This window comes from Rhinolophus sinicus, chromosome 8 (genome assembly GCF_057876585.1).
Source record: "Rhinolophus sinicus isolate RSI-liver-muscle chromosome 8, RSI-T2T, whole genome shotgun sequence".
NCBI classification, from domain to species: domain Eukaryota; kingdom Metazoa; phylum Chordata; class Mammalia; order Chiroptera; family Rhinolophidae; genus Rhinolophus; species Rhinolophus sinicus.
The window spans coordinates 52,958,095-52,980,237 of NC_142508.1; the positions used below are offsets into that span (position 1 = coordinate 52,958,095).

The following is a 22,143-nucleotide window of genomic DNA, read 5'->3' on the forward strand; positions in this document are numbered from 1 at the left end:
ATCCAGCAAGAGAGCAATGGCCAAATAAACCAGGACATATCCATATGGGGGCAGAGAAGACCTTGGATCTGCTTTCCTTGCTTCCTGCTGCAATACTCCCCCCCCCCTTTTTTTTTTGTCTACAACCAAATTCTTTTCTCTTTGCACGATAAATAAGCAACCACATATCAAGTCCCTGGGCAGCCAGGTCTGGGGGCCAGAGGCTGGGTGCCACTCCCAGCATGGTGCACTCACCAAGGCGATACTGATGGCGTCCTCGTACTCCTTCGTGAGGATGCTCACTAAGGCAGAGGCCAGAAGCAGCAGGATGAGGGGGTTCTTAAACTGCAAAATGAAAGTAAGCAGGTGGTTCTTCTCTAGTCTCGCACAGACCACCCTGGGCTTCTTACCGTGCAGCCAACTGTGTGATGCAGTTCCTCACTCACCACCAGGCTTCCGAGCCAACATCTCCAGTGAACCAAGCAGAGGGGAAGGGAGACCACCGCCATCCAGTGGTTCTCCTCTGCCTGAAATCTCCTGACGGAGGTTGCACTGACACTGTCCCCCTGGGGGTCATCCTGACCCTGCCTTTGAGGTCTCACCTCTCCACATCTGCATGACAATCTAGGTCAGGACCTGTCCCCTCTGGTGGGATGCCAGCCCTGGTCCCAGCCCTCGGCCAAGGAGTCCCTTCTTATCACAATAGTCCCCTAATCCTGTGTGTCCCAATCACACCAACGTGCTCCTGTAACTGCTTCTAGGGGCTCCAGTGATGTCCCTGCTGAGAGTGCGTATTCCAGAAACTTCCCCAAAGGATTTTTACTTTATTGTTTTTTGTATCTACCCTCTCGTTTCACAGATACAGTAGCTCATGCTACAGACAATTGAAAGGAAGCGTAAACACAAACACGTAAGAACAGAAACAGAGAGAACAGACCAAAGATCAGGATTGAGGTGAGAGTCAAAATATCAACTGGCAAGTCACAGTTGTATAAAATGGGGCTGCACATTTGCCCTGAGCTTCCCAGCAGCCACGGCAAAAAGGGAAATGGGATTAGACGCATGATTCATGATGCTCATGAAAAGCAGCACATCAATGTCATGCCAGTGCGGTGAATGAAGGGGTTTAACATCCCTCACCACCTAGCCCAGAATTGCTGTGCTCTATCTCCTTGGAACGAGGGACAGGGCACTTTACGGTCAGCTTACCAGCAGCCCCGAGTTAGCCACAGCATTTATTTTGAGTCCTCAAGACTGGGGAACTGGAAGACATTTCACCCTTTCAGCTATGATCTTTCTGATTCTATTCAATTATTTGTCTCCATCCTTTGCGAGAATGCAACCGTACCACAGACACAGACCACACCCATCCTGGTGGTTCCAATCCTCCAAGGACTCAGAACAGGGTCTGACTACAATGGGGTGGCAGGCAAGAGCTCAGGAATCTGATAGAATTCTCCACCCTTACCTCACTGAGAAACTGCGAGCGAGCCTCTAACGTCACCAAGCCTCTGCCTTATCTTGGCTGATGAGTACTAAAGGTGAGGAGTGTGAAGCGAGCTGCCCAGGGCCTGACACACAGCAGCTGCAATACATGGTAGCCCCAAGGACCACAAGACTGGTCATGGAAGGACTCAGTAAACATAAGTTGAAGGGAGGAACTGAGGTCCAGAAAACGGCCCCTCTATCAGGGCTCCTGATCCAACAGCTCGTCCTAGGGGAAGCTTTCCCACTGACCCTTGCTGAGGCTGGACTGGGGTGTGTGGGGGGCATCATGCCTTCAGAAAGAACCGCACCCAAAGCCAGCTTGCCCATGAGTCTCAGCGCTCGGGTCTGAGACACACAAGTGCAGAGTCAACCCGGGGAGGCGCGCAGAAGAGTATTCCACAAAAACTTGAACGCTGCCCCAAAGTTTCCAAGATGGACCTTATTCAATTAGCAACAGGCTTCTCCCTAAGGATGAGGTCGTCAATATGTAAATACAACATTCATTAATTTTGTGGACCTTGTAAGCCATTCCATGGGCATGAATTCACAGATTAGAAAAAGGGTTTGGATTAAAACAATTGAAGGGACACATCACCCAAAAGCGAAGGATGGGCTTAGTTCAGACCCCCAATTTGAGCAAATCAACTGTAAAGAGGTGTCTCTGCAGCATGTGGGGAAAACTGACTCCAGACCAGTTTTCTGGGGGATATTAATGCCGTGTTCATGGTATTAGACAGATAACAGTATTGTTATGTTGTTTTCTTTTGTTTTTTTTAAAGACAAGGAAGAGAAAATATCCTCTGATAAGATATCGTAGGATACAAAAGTAAAGGATATGGTTAGGTACTAAAATGGTTCAGTACCTAAAACTTGTTTTAAAATGCTAGAGAGAAAAAAGGGGGGTAAGAATGTACCAAAAAAGGTTGATAGTTATTGAAGCTGGACAATAGATAGGTGTGTGTGGGGGGGTGTCGTTAAATGATTTTCCTTACTTAAGTATATTTTTGAAATTTTCCCTAGTAAAAGATTTCAAAAAGGTTTGATCAGAGAAGTCTCCGTGTTGGTTCTGAGAGGACCTGGAAGCTCTTGGAGCTGGGTAGATTGGGTCAACGTGCAGAGGGAAGGGGCTGCCAAGTCCTTGGCTGGACTCACAGCTGCCTGGCAGGCCTCAGCCAAGCTCAGCCAGTCATCACCCGGAGGCAGACACACCCTTTCCTTAGAAATCTAAAGAGGACAAAGGGACAGAGGAGAGGGAAATGTGTGCTTTGGAAAGCCCAACTGAGTGTCCCCAGGCGGTTGTAACAAATGACCCAAGTGACCGTAATCTAGGAGGCGTCAACCAACCCAGACTTATTCTCTCATGGTTCTGGAGACCTGAAGTCCAAATACAACGGCATCAGCAGGGCAGTGCCCTCTCTGGAGGTGCTAGGGGAGAATACTTTCCACCCCTTCCAATTTCTGGTGGTTGCCGGCCAGCCTTCTAGATGCATCACTCCAGTGTCTGCCTCTTTTGTCATTCGGTCTTTTCCTCTGTGTGTGTGTCTGAGTCTCTCCCCTTCTTAGTACAGAGAGGAAAAAACCCTCAGTTCAGTGAAGTCAAGATTAAGATTTCATTTCAGCCTTGAGCCCATCACAGACTTTCCATCAGGTTGGATGGAGGGAGAAGGTGGGAGAGATGCACAAACATGTGCCAAACACCTATAGTGTACTCGGCACAGGGCACCTTCATTCTCTAGGCCGCCTCACCTGAAGCTGGATTAGCCTCACACACACCTGGCCTCTCCTACCTCAGGGCCTTTGTACTTTCTCTCCTGCTGCATCCTTTTTCCAGATCCTCACACGGCTTCCGTCCTCACTTCATTCAGGTATCTGCTCAAACACTGCCCCCTCTGAGCACCAATCAAATGCCTCCCTTGACTATCCAGTCCCAAATAGTGATAGCCCCCTGCTGTCACTTCCTAACTCCTTGTCCTGACTCATTGTCCCCACCACACTCACTGGGTGCTGTATTACATACAGAGCTGTCTGTCTCCCCGAAAGCAGAACTTGGTTTTGCTGCTACTTTATGCACAGTGCCTAGACCAGGGCCAGGAGCATAAAAGGCTTTTATCTAGAACAAATGAATGAATGAATGAATGAATGAATGAATGAATGAACAATACCCATTTTTAGTTGCAGGAATCCGAGGCTTGGTAGGGTTGGCACTCCTGCTCAAGGTTGCACAGCAGAATGGAAATGAGCACTGGGCCTGTCCTGCCCCACGTGTATGTCCTTCTGTCCAGGTGACTTCCATAATGCCACCTGGCCCCCTACCTTTGCTTCTCCTGGCCCTGGCTGGGCAGCTCCCTCCCTCCCTGCAGTCTGAACCTACCTGAGACTCTGGGAGCAGTGGGCCTGTTTCTGGTCAAGGGACCCCTCTAGCCCTGGGCTCAGTGTTAGCTCAGGGGTGCACGCTCCTGGCCAGGGCCACACTGAGAACTGGCACCAGCTATTGGTCTCTAGCCCGGCCTGGACCAAGTCACACACGGAACCCCAATTCTAACCCCATCGTCTTGCCTCTCTCCTGAGGTGGACCTGAGCAGGTCTCCAGGCTGAACCTGATACCACCACCTTCCTCATCTTGAAACAGTCCCAAGCTCCTGTCCTGTGCCATCCAATAGAAGTGAGTCACTGTGAGACACAGCAAGGTGACAGGCCCAAATGGAAGAACACAGCATGTGCCACTACTGCTGCTCTGGCCACGGAGAATCAGACTCTTCCTGGCTTGTGGACCCCCTTCCAAGTCCACACATAAAGGGAGCCAGGCAGCAAGGGTTTGTTGAAACTTTACTGTGCGGGGGAACTGGTGATACACCGGAGAAAAGGTAACGATAAAAACAACCAACACTTATTGGGCACAGTTCCTTGTTATTATTCCTGCTTGAAATGAACAACCTGAGGCTCTGAAAGAAACTGCATTGCCCAAGGATTTATTTAGGTCAGGCCGACTCCAAAACCTGTGCGCTTAACTGCTATATGCCAGTCAGACCAACTTGTAGACACAGGGTGGGAGGGGCCATCCTTTATTAAGTACTTCTCAGGTAAAATTCAGAACAGTGTTTATTAGTCCCATTTTCTAGGCAGGGAAAATGGAGGCTCAAGGAAGTTCAATAACTTGCTCAATGTCACTAGGCTGGAAAGTGGGATTTGAACCCTGACACAGACTCTTATACACCTTTGCCTCACATTCCAGGGCAACACGTCTCAGGTCATGCTAAGGTAGAATTCCTAATGGTGAGTCTCTTGAGATGGAGAAGTAGGGCTGTTCTGTGAAGTGGTGAGTTCCCCGTCACTGGAGGAGACAAACGGGAGAAGCACAACGTCTGGCACATGGCAGGCGCTCAGAGAATGTAAAGAAGAAGTGAGTGCAGATGGAGGTGGGGGGTGGGACATGGCCATCAGGAGCCGCCTTCCAATCCTGCAAGGATTCGCACAGATGGACCTCTGAACTGAGAAGTTCAAGATAAATAAACATGTTCCCCATTCTTAGAAATGGAAGAGATTTCATTTCTGGAAAGACCCTGGCTGGAGGCTGGAGGAGGGCCCTTGTTGTGAGGGTTTGACAGGGCAGAGGCAAGAAGGAGGATGGCTGGGGAAATGGGGGAACGGGTCTTAGTGGAAGGGGCAGGCAGGACAGAACTGAGGAGGCACAAGTGCCAGAGAAGAAGGTGCCGCACATCTAGTGTGTCAGCCTCCTTCCCTGAACTCCAACTTCCAGGAACCTCCACTGCCTCCTTCCAACACGGGGGTTCCAGGAAGCTTCTGGGCTAGCCAGAGCCACCTGCACACCCAGAAGCCTATTTTGCAGCCAACATGCATCAATGAATGACATCCTGGGTGCACTGAAAAGCGCTTGGGACTGGAGGAGAGTGGAGGGTGAGGATACTGCAAGGAGTGCTGTGATTGGTCCCTGAACTGACCAATCAAGAAAGCTTTACACATTGAGTCAGTGCAAAGGCAGCTGAAGGGGTGAGGGTGGAGGGACAGAGACTGGAGAGGGTGGTGTCAGGGATGGAAGAAGGGGTGCAGAAGGTGGGGTGAGCGTGGGGACCAAGGTAATCTGAATGCTTTCAGGTCTCTGGGAAATTCTGCCTGTTAACTGGAGCATTTTGAACTGATACTGGGTGGGTTATGGGGGTGTTAACTTCTAGACTGAAACTTGCAGTCATGTCTATTTCAAATTTTTCTGTCCTCTTCCAGTGGCTTTCAGGCACTTGATTTGTGGACACTCCTTTCAGCACTGTGCCAGCACCAACAGCAGTGGTTTAGAAGGGCAAGGACTCTGGAGTCAGACGCCTGGCTTCACTGCCCAGCATTGGCACTTAACTCCAGTGTGACCTTGGGCTCCAATTGCCAGATAAACTATAGGACACCCAGTTAAATTTGAATTTCAGACAAACAAGAAACTTTTTCTTTTTCTTTTATTTTTAGTATAAGTACGTCCCATGAAACATATGGGACGTACTTATACTAAAAAATTGTCTGTTTATCTATCTGAAATTCAGATTTAAAAGGACATTCCGTGTCTGTTTTCTCGATCTGGCAACCCTACACAGCCTGGGAAATATTTTAATGTCTTTGTACTTCGCCCCCCTCATCTCAAAATAGGGATTAGGAGAAAGATAAAGTAAGTTAATGCTTACGTATTTACTTACTCGTTAGCAGGGTGCTTGGCAGGTGGCAAACCCTCTATGAATGTAACAAGTACTATTCATGACCGTGGCAGCCTGGGAAGTCAGTGATCTATTCATGGCCATCCCTTCCCCTGGCTAAGAGTACCCTGAATAAAGGGGGGTCCTTCTTTATCTTTGTAGTAGAGCTGTTCCACGGCAGGGACTGGTCCAAAGACACCCTCAGTCAATATTTAAAGAATAAATGACTGCCGCGCCTTCCCTGGTTACACTAGTTAATGCAGGGAACGACACCTATAGTCCTACCTGATCAAGATATTTCTTCCACATGGGTTCAGTGTTGTCAGCAACAAACTCGTTCCAGCCATGGACCAGCCTGCGCTGCGTCACCGAGAACTCTGACAGCCCATTCTGTAAGTCCACCTGGAGGGAGACAGCCAAGCACAAGCTCACTGATGGGCCAGTAAGGACCAAGGAGCCCAAGTCACAGAATTCCTGCTTTGGAAGCCAGCTGCTACCATGATGGATGAGGAACATGGGCTGGCCACAGAGGAGAAGGGACTTGTTCAAAACCCCTAAGCAAATAGGGGCAGAAAGAGAAGGAAAACCCACAGTCCAATTATTTTTCAATTAGACCCTACCTTTGCTCTACAATTACAGCAGAAAAACAACAACATTGGGCCTAAATTTCAGCAAGTGCAATGATCATTTAAGATTCCGGAAATGAAGAAACACTTGTATTTTCTTCTTGAAACAAAACAAAACAAAACAAAACAAAACAAAACAAAACAAAACAAAACAGGCCTTGGGAATGTAAAATGGTGCAGCTGCCATGGAAAACAGTATGGAGGCTTCTCAAAAATTAAAAAGAGAATTACCACGCGAGCCTGCAATTCCACTTCTGGGTGTAGAAATGCCAAAAGAATTGGAAGTGGATCTCAAAAGAGATATTTGCAGACGTATGTACATAGCAGCATTATTCTCAACAGCCAAAAGGTGGAAGCAACCCAAGTATACATGCATGGATGAATCAGCCGGTCGCAAAAAGACAAATACTGTATGAGTCTACCTAATTGAGGTATCTAGAGTAGTCCAATAGAGGTGGAAAGTAGAAAGGTGTTTGCCAGGGGCTGGGAGGAGGCGGAAATGAATGGGAGTTATTGTTTAATGGATATGAAGTGTTCAGTTCTGCAAGATGAAAAGAGTTCTGGAGATTGGTTGCATAACCATGTGAATGTACTCAACACTATTGAATTTACAAATGCTTAGGATGATAAATTGTATGTTGTGCATTTTACCACAGTTAAAAATGAAATTAAAAAATGCAACCCAGAAAAAAGGCCTGTCCTTGGAAACGATAATAGCTAAAATTATATCTTGCATACATTGTGCCAGAAACAGTTTCAAGCTCTTTACACAAATTAACATTAAATGTAGCTAATTTGAGTCAGTAATTATGTAAAGAAACTTTGTTCTGGTTGCAGGAAAAGAATCCTGGTTTTTAAAAAGTTGACAGGAAAGCTCTACCAGGTCGAAGAGATGACAGGGAAAGCTGTGTTGATTTCTAGGTTCTTTCCTATAAAGAAAATCAAACTCATTTTCTAGGCAGGGTAAAATGTCGAGGCAAGGAAAAAATACTTCCTTCCTCTTTCCAAACACTAACAAGCAGGAGTTGAACTTAAACAGACTTTCTGGAATTTAAACATTCCAGAAAAGATGGGTATGAAACACTGACGTCCAAACTTCTTTGAAGTTGTGACTTCATTGACGTCCATGCGCCTTTTTATTAGTGAATTTTTGTTTGCTTTTCCCAAGTGGGGCGGGTTACGAGTGAATGCACACACACACAAACACATCATTATGTGTTTTCTAAGTAAAGAAAATGAAAACCATAAAGCAAGTAACATCCTTCAGCTTCAGAGGAGAGCTTCATAGAGTAGGGGTGTGTTTTTTTTGTTTTGTTTTGGGTGCTTTTTTTAGTCTTGCATTGGCCAGGAATTCAAATTCACTTGAGAAACTTGTGAAGATTTGGTTTCAGTAACTGGCAACAGCATGGATTATAAAAGCTGAAGGGTGTGAATAGGGGATGGTTAAGAGTTTGAGCTTTGGTGTCAAAACACCCAGATTCAACTCTGGCTGTGCTACTGTGTAACTACCATGTTTCCCCAAAAATAAGACGTAGCCAGACCATCAGCTCTAATGCGTCCTTTGGAGCAAAAATTAATATAAGACCTGGTCTTACTTTACTAAAGTATAAAAACGGGTATTATATAATATAATACCCAGTCTTATTGTACTATAAGACCGGGTCTTATATAATATGATATGATATAATAAATATAATATAATACTGGGTCTTACATTAAGTTTTGCTCCAAAAGACGCATTAGAGCTGATTGTCTGGCTAGATCTTATTTTCGGGGAAATGGTATGTGGTTTACTGCTCCTCTATGTCTCTGATCAAGAGAAACATGTAACAGAGTGTTTAGGGGGCCCCTGTCCTCTGGTACGGGGCTCGTGAGGATGAGCTCTGTTGACAACAGTGTTGATGACATTCCAGGTGGCAAACCGGGAACAGTTCCATATCAATAGCATTTTTTAACAATGATGATAAAAATGTATTATGGCACAGAATTCTAAAGCAGCTTTCGGGACTTTGTGTTCTTTCCTTCTTCATCTAAAAACCTTCCCACCACGGGCATCAAATGTAAATTCAAGTCTTACGTAAAACGCTTCGGCCAGATCCTCTCTGTGGCATTTGCTTGCCTCCTTGGGTGGCAGAGCTACCACCGTCTTGTCTTTTTCAATGGCTTTCAACTCACATTGTTCATCAAACTGTGGGAAAAAGCAGGACAGCTGTTAAGCAAAGCTGAGGTTTTACACGGATGTGTCTTTTTAAAGTCTAACATACACACAGAAAATGCACAGATCTTAAGTGTACAGCTCGAATGTTCACAAACGGAGCCATATAACCAGCCTCCAAATCAAGAAACAGACATTACCAGAAGCTCCCTCATGCTACCCAACCCCCTGAGGGGTGAAGTCACCAGAGATCAGTTTTGCTGGAGTTTGAATTTTATGTAAATGGTCACATGCAATACATACTCTTTCATGTCTGGTTTCTTTCACCCAATGTTGTTAGTGAGATTCATGCGTGATGTTTCATGTAGCAACGGTTTGCTAATTTTCATGGCTGCATAGTAGTCCGTGGAATGAGTACAGCAGCCCCACCATCCATAGGGTCAGTGATCCACGGTTTCAGTTACCATGGTCAACCATGGACCAAAACATTAAATGGAAAAGTTCAGAAATAAACAATTCACACGTTTTAAATTGCTTGCCATTCTGAGTAGCGTGATGAAATCTCACGCGGTCCCTCTCTATCCCGCCCAGGATGTAAATCATCCCTTTGTCCAGTGTATCCATGACCTTCCCCATCCATTAGCCGCTGTCTCAGCTATCTAAACATCACTGTATCTGCAGTGCTTATGTTCAAGTAACCCTTATGTTACTTAACAATGGCCCAAAACGTAAGAGTAGTGATGCTGGCAATTTGGATATGCCAAAGAGAAGCCATAAAGTGCTTTCTTTAAGTGAAAAGATATGTGTGTATAGGAAAAGCCGTAGTATATATAGGGTTCAGTACTATCTGAGATTTCAGGCATCCACTGGGGGGAGGTCTTGGAATGTATCCCCACAGATAAGGGGGGAACAACTGTACATCATAATTTATTCACCCATTCTCCTGTTGATGGACATTTGGATTGTTTCCAGTTGTTGGCTAATACTGTTTTTTAAGCAAAAGTATATAACAGAATGGAAACTTGCAAAGGTGACAGAGCAGGGCAACAATTTACATATTTAGAGTCCTGAACCTTGAACTTCTGGGATTCCCATCCAAGCAGGGAGCATATAACGGAGAGTGCCCCCCGATGATGACAGGTGGTACCACAACCTGTGCTGCCCGTCGTTTGAATGCAGGGAAGGGAACCCAGCCCAGCTCTGGGTGTCTGACAGGCCTGGGAAGAAGCCAGACAAAACACCTGGAGGGCATGGGAGGCTATGATAGCACAGAGGACACCTCAGAATCAGGAAAACATGAAGCATTTATGCAGAATTATTCTGAGTATTCCTGTACCCGGGACACGATAGTCATCTTTTCCTTTTCCACCAGGTTGTTGGCTAACTCTTCCTTCAGATGGAATAAAGGTGGCAAATTCCTCTTTTCCTTCTTGCCAGCCCCTTCTCCCCCCCCCACCACACACAAACAGGTGGTCTCCCAAAAGCCTCACTTGCTTAGAAACGCTCTGCTAACCACATCCATTCCTGGGGGTGCCCCTCACTTGTGCCAATGACCAGGAAACACAGCAGCAATTACACAGATCATTCAACAGCTTCCTCCATTACGTTCATTGTACAAGATTCACTTTTCAGAGAATTGTGCATCACTGCATGAGACAGAATGTTTTTTTCTGTTCTCAAGATCTGGCTCCATCGTACCCGACAAAGTGCTCATTCTTGCACACACTACAGATGGAGGCGTCCCAGGGTTTTAGGACCTGCTCCACCCCCCACCCCCGGCTGTTCTCGATCTTGCCATTTCTTTCTGGTCATGACCACACCTGATTCACTTTTTGTACAGCATCACGAGTGACACTGAAAATGTAAATCCCGCCTCTCTTTCTCTCTCTCTCTCTCTCTCTCTCTCTCTCTCTCTCTCTCTCTCTCTCTCTCACACACACACACACACAATGCTTGAAATACTTGGATAGATTCCAGTTGCTCTGAGGAGGAAAACCCAACCATCTTCAATATGGCTACAGCAGACCCCACCTCATGCCCATCCTCTATGCCCTCCTTTACAAAGTCCTGGTCTTGTTTGGGGCCGTAGCACACCTAGCAAAAAACCCACTTCTTTCGCCCATGAGACACAATGCTGTCCATCGCAGGAGTCCTGTGTCCCCCAGAAATGGGCCTCTCGACTGCCCCTGCAGGATCCCCAGTGGTATTTTCATGGCTGCCACACCGTAGTTTAAAGCAGCTGTTCTCAGCCAGGAGAAATTTTGCCCCCAGGAGACTTTGGCAATGTCTGGAGACACGTTTGGTTATAATTGGGGGGCAAGGGTGCTACTGGCCTCTGATGGGTAGAGGCAGACAGGCTGCCAAGCAGCCTACAATGCACAGGACAGCCACCCACAAGGAATGATCTGGAACAAAAATGTCAGTTGTGCTGAGGGTGAGAAGCCCCACTTTTGAGACAGATGAATTATTCTGTCTTGCCATCTTCCCAGACTGGATGAGTCAACCTGCTCTATCCTCTTAGCATCCTGGACTGTGTCTTGATGTCACCTATAGAATCACCAGCAAGTGATTATCCCTTAAATGCCTTTGTCTGCTCCCAAGGAAGCTGCCCTGGAAGGCTGGACCAGTGCCCGGTACACAGGGGCTGCTCCCCTAGCATTTGCCAATCAGAGCTCAGGACATGGTTGGAAATGCACATGCAGTCATTCCATTGGATGGGAGGCTGGATAATGCTCTCAGCCTCAAGCCTCAGTTTATCCTCATCATCACTGTTGCCCAAGGAGACCATCCAGTCCCACTGACCGGCAGGTTACCTCGAGCAAGTGACAACCTCCCTGATGGTAATTTCCTCATCCGCACAATGGGGAGGGTGACGTCTACCTGTCATGCTTTTGCAGAATCAAGCAAGTGCGTGCCTGCTGACGCCTCGATGCAGCCGACACCTACTGTGAGCTCCCAGGAAACACCAGCGTGGTACCTGCTGTGGGGACCAGGCCTACAGCGTTTGGTTGGAAACATAATGATGGTGACACGGCTTGGGTGGCTCAACTAGCTTCAAGAAACTCAAGAGCAGGAAGCAGTACAGTGCAACAAAAGGAGCACAGAGGTTGGAATCGCACAGGCCAGGGTTCAAATGCTGCCGCTGACTAGCCCGGTAAGCAGGGATGAAAATCTGTATGTCCTGGGTAGTTTTGAAGAATGAAAGCAAACAAACAAACAAAAAAACAAATAAAAACAACTCTACAAATGTACCTCACACGTAGCAGGTGCGTTCAGTAACTATTCCACCTAGGGCAGTAATGTCAAGTGTCAAAAGGGTCCAGGGGGTGTGGTGGCCCCAGCCCTGGAGGAGACAGCATCTCTCTGTGACCTTGTTTTGCTGGGAACAGATATTCCCTGAGTGTCTCTGAGAGGTTAAAGATTCCCTAAGGGGGTCTAGAAGACACATACATGTTTGAATCTGTGTGTTTTAAATAAATGCTGTGTAACTACAGACAGGTAGGAAAAGTATGAATTTTAATTTTTAAAGTCCCTCTTGATTTGCATTTAACACTGATCTCAAATCATTTCTCCACATTTTAGTTTTTTTAAAAAGGTCCATCAACAGACGAATTGTTTTTTTTTAAGTGGTCTTTCCATATAATGGAACATATTCAGCTTTAAAAAGGAATGAAATTCTGACACATACTACAACATGGATGAATCTTGAGAACATTATCTGAGTGAAATGAGCCAGTCACAAAAGGACAAATACTGTATGATTCCACTTAAATGAGGTCCCTAGAATAAATCAATTCATAGAAACAGGGAGTAGAATGGCGGCTGCCAGGGGCTGGGAGAGGGGGAAGGGGAGTTAGTGTTTAAGGCGGACACTTTCATTTGAGGACGATGAAAAACTTCTGGAGACGGACAGTGGTGACGGTTCCACCCCGGCATGAATGTAATGAATGCCACTGAACAGTACATTAAAAAATGATTAGGATGCTAAATGTTATGTATATTTTACCATAAAAAGAAAATCCAGAATAACAACAATGAAATCAAAGAACCCCCTCCCCTGCCTTGTGAGTCAAGATTTCTCAGGAACTCTTGGGCTCTGAAAGCGCAGGGCTATCCAAGTGCCAGGAGCCAGCCAAGTGTCTGAAAGAGGCTTGTGTGGTTAAGGGGAGGGGCCGGGACAGGCAGCCTGGAGGGGGAGGGGCTGGCTAAGGAGACTCCTACCACCCAGCTGTGTTCCGTGATGGTGGGGGCAGAGTCTGAGCCCGAAGTGGGAGGGCACCTGGCCTCCAACTGTGTTCTGTAAGTAAACGCCATTTGCACACCCCCAGGTATACAGTGACTCAAACACATACACGTTCATGGATGTTCATAGCAGCCCCCATTCACACACACCTCAAACGTCCATCAACAGATGAAGGATGAACAAAACGTCGTCCATCCGTACAATGGAATATTATTCAGCCACAAAAAGGAATTAAATGCTATTACATGTTACATTCTGGGTTGAACTGTGTCCCCTCAAAAAAGATACCTTGAAGTCCTAACCCCCAGTACCTGGGGGAGGGGGAATGGGGAGTGACTCCTAATGGATGTGAGCTTTTCTTTAGGGGTGACAAAAATGTTCTGGAACCCTCTATTGGGGGTTCCACTAGAAATAGTGGTCATGCGACATCGTGAATGTCCTAGATGCCATTGAATTGTTCACTTTCAAATGGCTAATGTGGATTTCACCTCAATAAATAAAAAATAAAAAAAATTTTTTTAAAGCCATTTACAAGCCACAGATAGCAACTGCTTCCCCAACCTTGAACTAACTGAAGATCTCAGATCGCTGCCCCGCACCACGTCCGGTGTCTTCCATCTCCCCCATGAGCATTGCAATATGGTTTTCCACCTTAAACAGAACCTCCTGCCTGGGCTACACATTGGAGATGGGCACAGTCACTCCTCATTTGCCACACTCCAGCTTGGTAAGGAGTTGTCTACACTCGCCATCTCTAATTCTTCACCTCCCATCCACTTCTCAGCCCACTTCGCCAGGTCTCCCAGGCCCCTGCTGTGTTCCAAGGCTGCTGAGACGTGGCCCAGGATCCGAAACATCCCCAGGACTCCCTCTCACTGCAAGGCTGTCGTTCTCAGAAAGCAGAGCCCTTGGATCCAGGACTCACCACATGGCCCCTGTCCCTGCCTGCACGTGGGGGCTTCTGCTCAGGACGCCCATGTAGGGCTCTCTCACTCCCTTAAGAACACACACTGTGTAGCTGTCTGTCTGGTTTGAGCCACGGCATGTTCTGTTTGTATCGAGAGTGGTACATCTTGATGGAGGTCAGCCTCCCTCTGGGGGACCCCTGATTCTCGCTTCCTGTCAGGCCTGATCGATGCAAGTAGAGTCACTCCACCTTCCCCTGTGGATCTCCTTTTTCAAAAGTTCTTTTGATTAAGGTGCAATTCACATGACATAAAATTAATCATTTTAAAGAGTACAGCTCAGTGACATTTAGTCCATTCCCAGTGCTGGGCAACCACCACCCCTGTCTAGTTCTAAGACATTTGCATCACCCCAAAAGAAGACCCCATCCCCATTTATCAATCACTCCCCATTCCCCCTTCTCCCAGCTCCTGGCAACCAGTAATCTGCTTTTGGTCTCTATGGATTTACCTGCTCTGCATATTTCCTATACATGGAGTCATACAATATGTAACCTTTTGTGCCTGCTGCGTGACCCCCAAAGTATTGTTTGCCCGTGGCAAACAGACCCACGCGGGTGTGCCAGGGCTGGCGACGGTAAGTCGGGCCTTCCTGAGTCCCTAGGAAATGATCTTGAACATAAGGACATCTTAGAGTATTTTCACCAAGCAAGGACAGCTTGGCACCAATATTAACCCAGTGGAGGCTTCCAAGGGAACCACACAGGGCAAACATGGCATTGCTGAGAGAGAAGCTGGCTGAGAATGTGAGCTGTGAGCTCATTGCAGAGGAAGAGAGTGGGTGGCACCTGGAGCGGACCCGCCTCTCAGAGCCAGAACCCAGCTTTCTCTGCCCTCCCATCCAGCTCAGAGATGTATTTCATTTCAAACACTGACGTAAACCCCAATGACCACTTCCTTGTTTCAGGGCTCATGCAAACATTTACTTCTTCAATATACAGAGGGGGCCAAAAAATGTATACACATTTTAAGAAAGGAAAACTATATTAAAATTGTAATACGCAATTTATACCGGTAACAAAAGATGAACACAAGTCACGTTTGACGTCTGCAATTACAAGAGGTGCTCAGAGTGGTTACCATCAGCATCCAGACACTTCTGATGACGGTGAACTACTGCTTGAGCAATGCTGACCACAGTGTCTGCTTGTATACATTTTTTTGGAGCTCCCCAATATTTGTCCAAAACCTCCCTTGTGCCTGCCTCAGTTTCCCCCTCTGGAAAGTGGGAGTTATAACAGCAGGGACTCCCTACAGCTGCTGTGGGATAACAGGACACAGAGTCCCCATGCAGTGCCTAGCACCCAGGAGGTACTAACCAAACATGAGCAATAGGGTGAATGAAGGTGACAACTGACTGATGAAGGTGACAACTGACAGGGACAGGAGGGGTCCTATTCTTCCAGTAGCTCACAAAACATAGGGAGAAGGGGCTCCAAATAGGACCCCTTTATTTGCTAAATAGGAGTTAGCAAATAAAAAGTCTGGATCTCCAGTTACCTCTGAATTCCAGATAAACAACAAATCATTCTTCAGCATGTGCTTGCCAAATATCGCATGGGGCATACATGTCCTAACAAAAGCTTATCTGAAACTCAAACATAACTGGGCGTCCTATGCAAATCTGGCAACACTGGGAAGGAACAAGCCAAGAGATGCTTATGACCATGTGGCAATGACGTGATGGGGACACCTCTTGAAGAGACTGCAGGAGTGAATTCCCAGGGAATGGAGAGGGGGAGTTCTGGGCATCAGGAAGAAGTAGGAAGGTGAGAAGTGGCCCATTTGGGGAAGTCCAAGTGCCCTGAGCTGACAAGAGCATGTGGCCTGGAGGGTTTCAGAAGGAGGGAGGGGCCAGACAGAAAGCCAGTGAACCCCCAGCCCTGACCCTTGGAGAATTTCATAATATGGGTGGACGTAGTTCTTGGGATCAGTACAATTGGAGAGGAACAATATAAGGGTCACGGTAACCTAAGAACAATCAGGTGGGCATCATGAACGAGGTGACTTTGGACATGGGAGTCCCACTCCACATACAAACGTTTCCTTCTTTCCAAGACTTCTGTACCTGTCTTTCCCAAGGGATGCACCTGTGAATTACCTAGTTATTCTTTAGTCTGGTGGTTCTCAACACGTGGTCCTCAGCCTGGCATCATCTGGAACTGGCTGAAAATACAGATTCCCAGGCCCCATACTGGACCTCGTGGAGCAGAAGCTCTGTGGGTGGGCCCTGCAATCTGTGTTTTAACAAGTTCTCCAGGGGATGCTGATGCTGTCCAAAGCTGGAGAATCACAGGGAACTTATAAAAACACATGCACTGTGGCCTATCCCCAGTCTAACTGAAGAGTGGGGCCCAGCCATCAAGATTCCTAAAAGTCCCAGGTGACTCTAATATGCAGCCAGAGCTGAGCTGAAGACATGCGCCTGAGAAATGTATTCAAAGAGCAACCCCATGGGGTCCTGTTCTTAAGGGACTACCTGCTTGGAGGCGAGAAAAGGTCGATGGCCAATGAGACCAACATCAGGTGGGCAGTGCCTGCGGGAGAGGGGGTGGGGGGGGGCCCACAGCTGTGGGAGTCCAAGCAGGGAGGGGCTCTGCCGCTTCCTGGAGGAGAGATGAGGGTGAGGCAGCAGCTGCCCCCCACCCAGTCCTTCTAGAAGTTGGACAAAGGAAGGAAATGGACTATGGAGGGATGGCCGAGAACAGCAAACAGATCATAATGACAATAAAACAACACAGCCCGAGCTACAGCAATCAGTACTGATGATACAGCAGACACAAGAGCTACCATTCGGTATCAGCCATCTCGCCCAGCATTTGACTTGTACAATCGCATTTGATCATCACAGCCGCCCTGGGAGGTGGATGTAGTTTTTATCCCCGTCTTACAGATGAAGAAATGGCTACCCTGGCTGACTCCCTAGCTAGCGCCTCTAGTTACAGCTCTATAAAAACACAAGAAAACATCTTTATGGGGTTTGTGTTGTGCAGATGAAAGAAAACAGAGAAACACGACCTTCTGGCTCTTCCAAGTAGAATAGACGGGAGAAGATGGTGGGAATAGGAGAAAAGCTGAAACTGAACAGTGCCCTCAAAAGACGTCTATGTCCTGATCCCCGGAGTCTGCGCTTACGTGACCTTACATGGCAAAAGGGACTTCGAAGATGTGATTTAGTTGAGGACCTTAAGATGGGGAGATGATGCTGGATTATCCGTGTGGGCCAATGTCACCACAGGGTCCTTATAAGAGGGAAGAGGGTGGGTCAGAGAAGAAGCTCTAACAATAGAAGTGGAAGCTGGAGGGATATGGTTACCAGCTTTGAAGATGGAGGAAGGGCCACAAGCCAAGGAATGCAGGTAGCCTCTAGCAGCTGGAAAAAAGGCAGGGAAACAGATTCTCCCCTAGAGGCTTCAGAAAGAATGCAGTCCCACTGTCACCTTGATTTTAGCTCGCCAAGACCCGTGTCAGACTTCTGATCTCTACAACTGTAAGAGAATAAATGTGTTGCATCAAACCACCAAATCTGCGGTCATGCGTTACAGCAGCACGAGGAAACTAACACACTCTCCATCATCGGCCTTGGGAAGGAATCCAGCTCTGAGCTCTCAGACTCCCAGTCCCCTCTCTGCCCACCTCACGGCTGCCATACTTGTCCACCTCCAGCACTGGACCCTCGTCCTCAGCGGGCAGTGGCTGGTCTTACCCAACTTGCACCTGAGTGCCTAGCACAGCGCTTGGCAAATAGAAAGTGCTTAAACATGTTTGTGGAAGGGAGAGAGGGAAGGAGGGAGGGAGGGAGGGGAGATGGGCAAGTGCTGAGCTGCCTGCAAGGTCTCAATGCTCCTGGGTGCTGGGAGCCACACCAGGGCTGGACAGAGAGGTAAGCAGGAGGCACGGCGCCCAGGACAGCTGCGTGCACAGACAGCCCAAGGGGGCCACGGTTGGAAGGCACAGACATGGGTCACAGAGTGCATGCTTCCTCACGCTACACTGTTTCTCTCGGCGGTGGCTGAGCAAATGTCCCGTGCTATGCCCTGTGCATCTGGCCCAAGTCCTTGCTCTGTCTTCTCTCACCAGACCATCCTTTGTGGTTCCCTCTGTTTCTAGCTGATATTTCTCGAGTGTTTAGGAACTGCCAGACTGTTTTCTTTAAAAAAAAATCTTTCAGTTACAGTTGACATTCAATATTGTATTACTTTTAGGCCACCAACTTCTTAATGTGTGCAAGAAACTATGCCTGGTGCCTCAGGAAAGCCGACACAGTCCCTGCCCTAAATCAAGAAATTATACAGGCAAATTTACTCGAAAGAATAATTAAAAACTAGAGTAGAAGAAAAAAGAAACCATAGATGTACTGTTATAGAAGAAACCATGAGCTACGTTTTTTGTGGTTTGTTTTAAATCTCAGGGTGAGAAAGGACTTTTCTGAGGGCAAGACAACACCGGAAGCCATGAAGGCAAAGACGGATAAATTCACTACGTAAAAATGGGTTTGTCTTCTGCAAAAAGCACTGCATGCAAAGTCCTAAGATTTCCCCAGTCCTAAACCACACTGGGGAAAATATCTGCAGCTCATAACGCTGATGAAGAAGACGCTTCACAAATAAGTAAAGTGGGAAGAAGAGAAAAAGGAGGGAAGAAGAAAGGCAAAGACTATGTGTATACGTAGGCGTGTACACCTGTGGCACAGCAGTTCCACTGCTGGGTCTGAGCCCAGGAGAAATAAGGGCTTGTATGTGACTATGCAAAGCAGTGTTATGTATAACAGGCCAAGCTGGACACAACCTAAATGCCCAACCACATGCATAAATTGTGGCATATCCATGCGATGGTATACTTGAAATGTTATTACACAGCAACGAAAGAGAATGACTTACAGTTACGAAACCATGTTCGTGGACCAACACAGATAAATCTTGCTAAGATGACACTGAGTAAGAGAAGCCAGATGCAAGAGTGCCTAGATATGGTTTCTTTTATATGGGGTTCAAAACATGCATCGCAAATCCATGTTGATAAAAGTCCGCACGTTGGTCAGCTTTGTGGAGTTTCCACTGGGAAAGGGCTTGTTCTGATCCACCTCCCACCTCCGGCCACGGATGAGGCTCTCTCCCCAGCACTGCAAGTTACTAACTTCTTGAACCTGACCTATCAGAGAGGCAAAGGATGGTCGACTTTTAAGTGTGCACCTCTGATTTGAAGTGAATTTGGGGGCTGGGGTGGCCTTCAGGGCTGGAAGTGAGAGACTCCTACTGGACACCCTTTTGTACCTTCCTGAATCGTGAACCACAGTAAGAACTGATGGTTCGAAAAAGGAGAAACCTGTCCTGACCAAGCCTGGGGGCAGAGCTGGTGCAGCAGGGGAGGGGGCATCCTAGGGAAAGGGATGCTCCGAAAATGAAAGACAGTAGGTGTTAATTCAGGAAAGTAAGAAAGAGGAAGAGCCCCCAGGCAGCACACAGTGTGGGCAAAGGCTGTGCCCAGAGCCAGCTGAGAGGAGGTGGGCACTGTGGGGCACACAGAGAACAGGAGGCTTGGATCCCAGTGTAGAACATTGCAAAGGAACCCAAGCGGCCTGCCTAATACTTTTTAATGTTAGGGGGAAAACCTCAATGCAGCAAACTGGATGGAGGAAGCATCACCAGGCCCACGTTTCACTGATCTGTGATTCTAGTTCCCCTGGGTACCAGCTGTGTGACCCTCAGCAAGTCCGTTAACATCTCTGAGTCTTAGTTTTCTTCTCTGTAAAAATGGAAATGATGAGAGCCGCACCAGGGACTGCTGAGGCAGGGCTTCTTCAATTCCAGCCTCCAGTCAAGACGAGTTTCAGAGGTGTTTCCCAGTTTCTGAAATTCTACCTAGCTACTGTTTGTGATGTGTGTGTGTGTGTGTGTGTGTGTGTGTGTGTGTGTGTGTGTGTAATGATGGTGTGATCTCAGGCAGCAAAGAACTACCAGTAGGAAAAAACGAGACATACAGAGTGTGTATCTTGTTTACAGGCAACCAGTGCAGTCAGGGGCCAAGTGAGGAGATGGCCAAGCCAGGTGGTGGCCAATGTGACCGGGGGCCAACAGTTGGCAAGGTGAGGAGACTGGTTACATATGTTGTGCAATAAGTAAATATACTGAGGATAATTGGAGCTGTCATTCTATGGGTTTACACACACACACCCCTCCTCCAAGAGTACCCAGAAGCCATAATAACCCAATAGCATGAGCACACCTAGCACAGATCTGGATTTCTCAGTATCATTCGTCCAGTAGAAAGAGCCAAGAATCCTGGGAGAAATGGTTGAGTCCAGGGCTAGGGCAGGGAAGGTACCAAATGAGCCTGGAATTTCTTATTATGCCCGGGAAGTAGGGAAGTACTTAAAGGATGATGGAAAAAATGTCCAGAATTCACCAATGTTACCGTGAACGGGCTCCTGGGAGCCAACTCTGGGACAATCGAGCATCAAAATAAAAAATGATGGTACATTTGCACACACTTAATAGGAATCCATGCGTTTATGATACATGAATGAATAAATAAATGACTAAATGAATAGAGGCAAGAGGCCATTCTTCCTTATACCAGAGCACTGAATCGTAAGTGGAGGAGGAAAGATGGAATCAGAAAACCACACGTCATTGAGTCAGACAGGCATCATTAGTGGACGCTAAAACGAATGTTTTAGTCTGAAAGTGGTAGATTGAAAATGTTTAGAGTGAAAATGATGTGAGAAACGGGCTATTGACATAGCTTCAACACGTCTCTCCATAAAATACTTATTAATTACCACTTTATAGAAGAGAAATCTGGCCAGTAGGAGGAGAGAACTCAAGCACAGAATTCAGGCAGCCCTGGCTCCCAATTCTGGGGAGCAATGTGACTTTGGGCAAGTCACCGCACTCTCTAAGCCTCAGGTTTCTACAGGGATGTTTGCAAAGATTCAAATTAACATGGTGTTTCCACAGGTGTCCATTGGAACATTGTTCTAAACATTAGAAACAGGAAACCACCTACATGCCCATCAGTAAGGGGTAAGTTAAATAAACATGCCTACACAGCCATTAAAGAAGAATGCCCTTGATCTGCATATACTGCAGGGATGGGGACAGGTGTGCAGAAGGACCCTATGTATGTTTTTTAAAAAGAGAGACTTATGCAGTTGGCTGTGAATAATAATTGCAGTGATCAGGTGCTGCCCTAAATGCTTTATGCAATCATCCCACTGCGTGTGTATAGTTATGACCTCTTTATACAGAAGAGAAAACAAACGCATGCGAAACTGAGGAATTGGCTCAAGGTCTCCCTACTGGCAAGTGGCATTACTGGGATGTGTGTCTAGGTAGCCTGGATCACAGACTCCAGGGCTCTCAACCACAGCCTTTCTAGAGCTGTTATAAAACAAGGGGCCAGGAACGTCCATGCAAACAGTAAACTGATTATTGCCAACTGACTGGATGTAGGCAGTGCCTACCCTGTCCCTGACCCCGCCACACACACATGCGGACCAAGGGGGAAAGTGGGAGCAAAGAAGTTGGGGAGTGGAGGAGAATTTCATATTGGGCAAATTTTTATTGTGGTTTATGAAAAAAAAATTATGACAAGTTACGGAAGGAAGAAAGAAGAAATGAAAAAGAGAAAGGGAAGGAAAATATGGATAGTTCCTGGTTCATAAAAGATAGTAGATACATAGCAACTCATTTTAGCACAATTCAAAAGTCAGTAAAGGCAAAAACTGTTGCTTAAATGTCAATATGCTGGTAGTGGGAGAGAGAGGTATAGAGCAAGGAACGGTCCCAGTTGTACCTATGACAACAATCACAGGACACACTGAGGGGATGAGAGCTTCTCAGTGGCTCAGAGAGAAAACCTGGCAAGAGAATGTAGTTCTCACACAGCAGGCAGTTGAGGTGTCAGTGAGTCAACTCTACTGTGTCTACCCACTGAGAAGTAGCGTCATGCTGCCAGCAGGGACCTCACATGAAACCAGTCTTTGTACATAGCG

The 22,143-nt window shown here is 47.0% G+C and overlaps 1 protein-coding gene across 1 annotated transcript in view; it reads right to left on the reverse strand.

The window, feature by feature from the left end:
- The window catches only part of ATP2C2 (ATPase secretory pathway Ca2+ transporting 2), a 62,052-nt gene that overhangs the window by 36,336 nt on the left and 3,573 nt on the right, over positions 1-22,143 (reverse strand). Inside the window, exons 2-4 of the mRNA XM_019747123.3 lie at positions 8,862-8,972; positions 6,444-6,560; positions 235-324 (exon numbers count right to left, since the gene is read on the reverse strand). Coding sequence (XP_019602682.3) covers positions 235-324; positions 6,444-6,560; positions 8,862-8,972 — 318 coding nt within the window. The remainder of the gene's footprint in view (positions 1-234; positions 325-6,443; positions 6,561-8,861; positions 8,973-22,143) is intronic.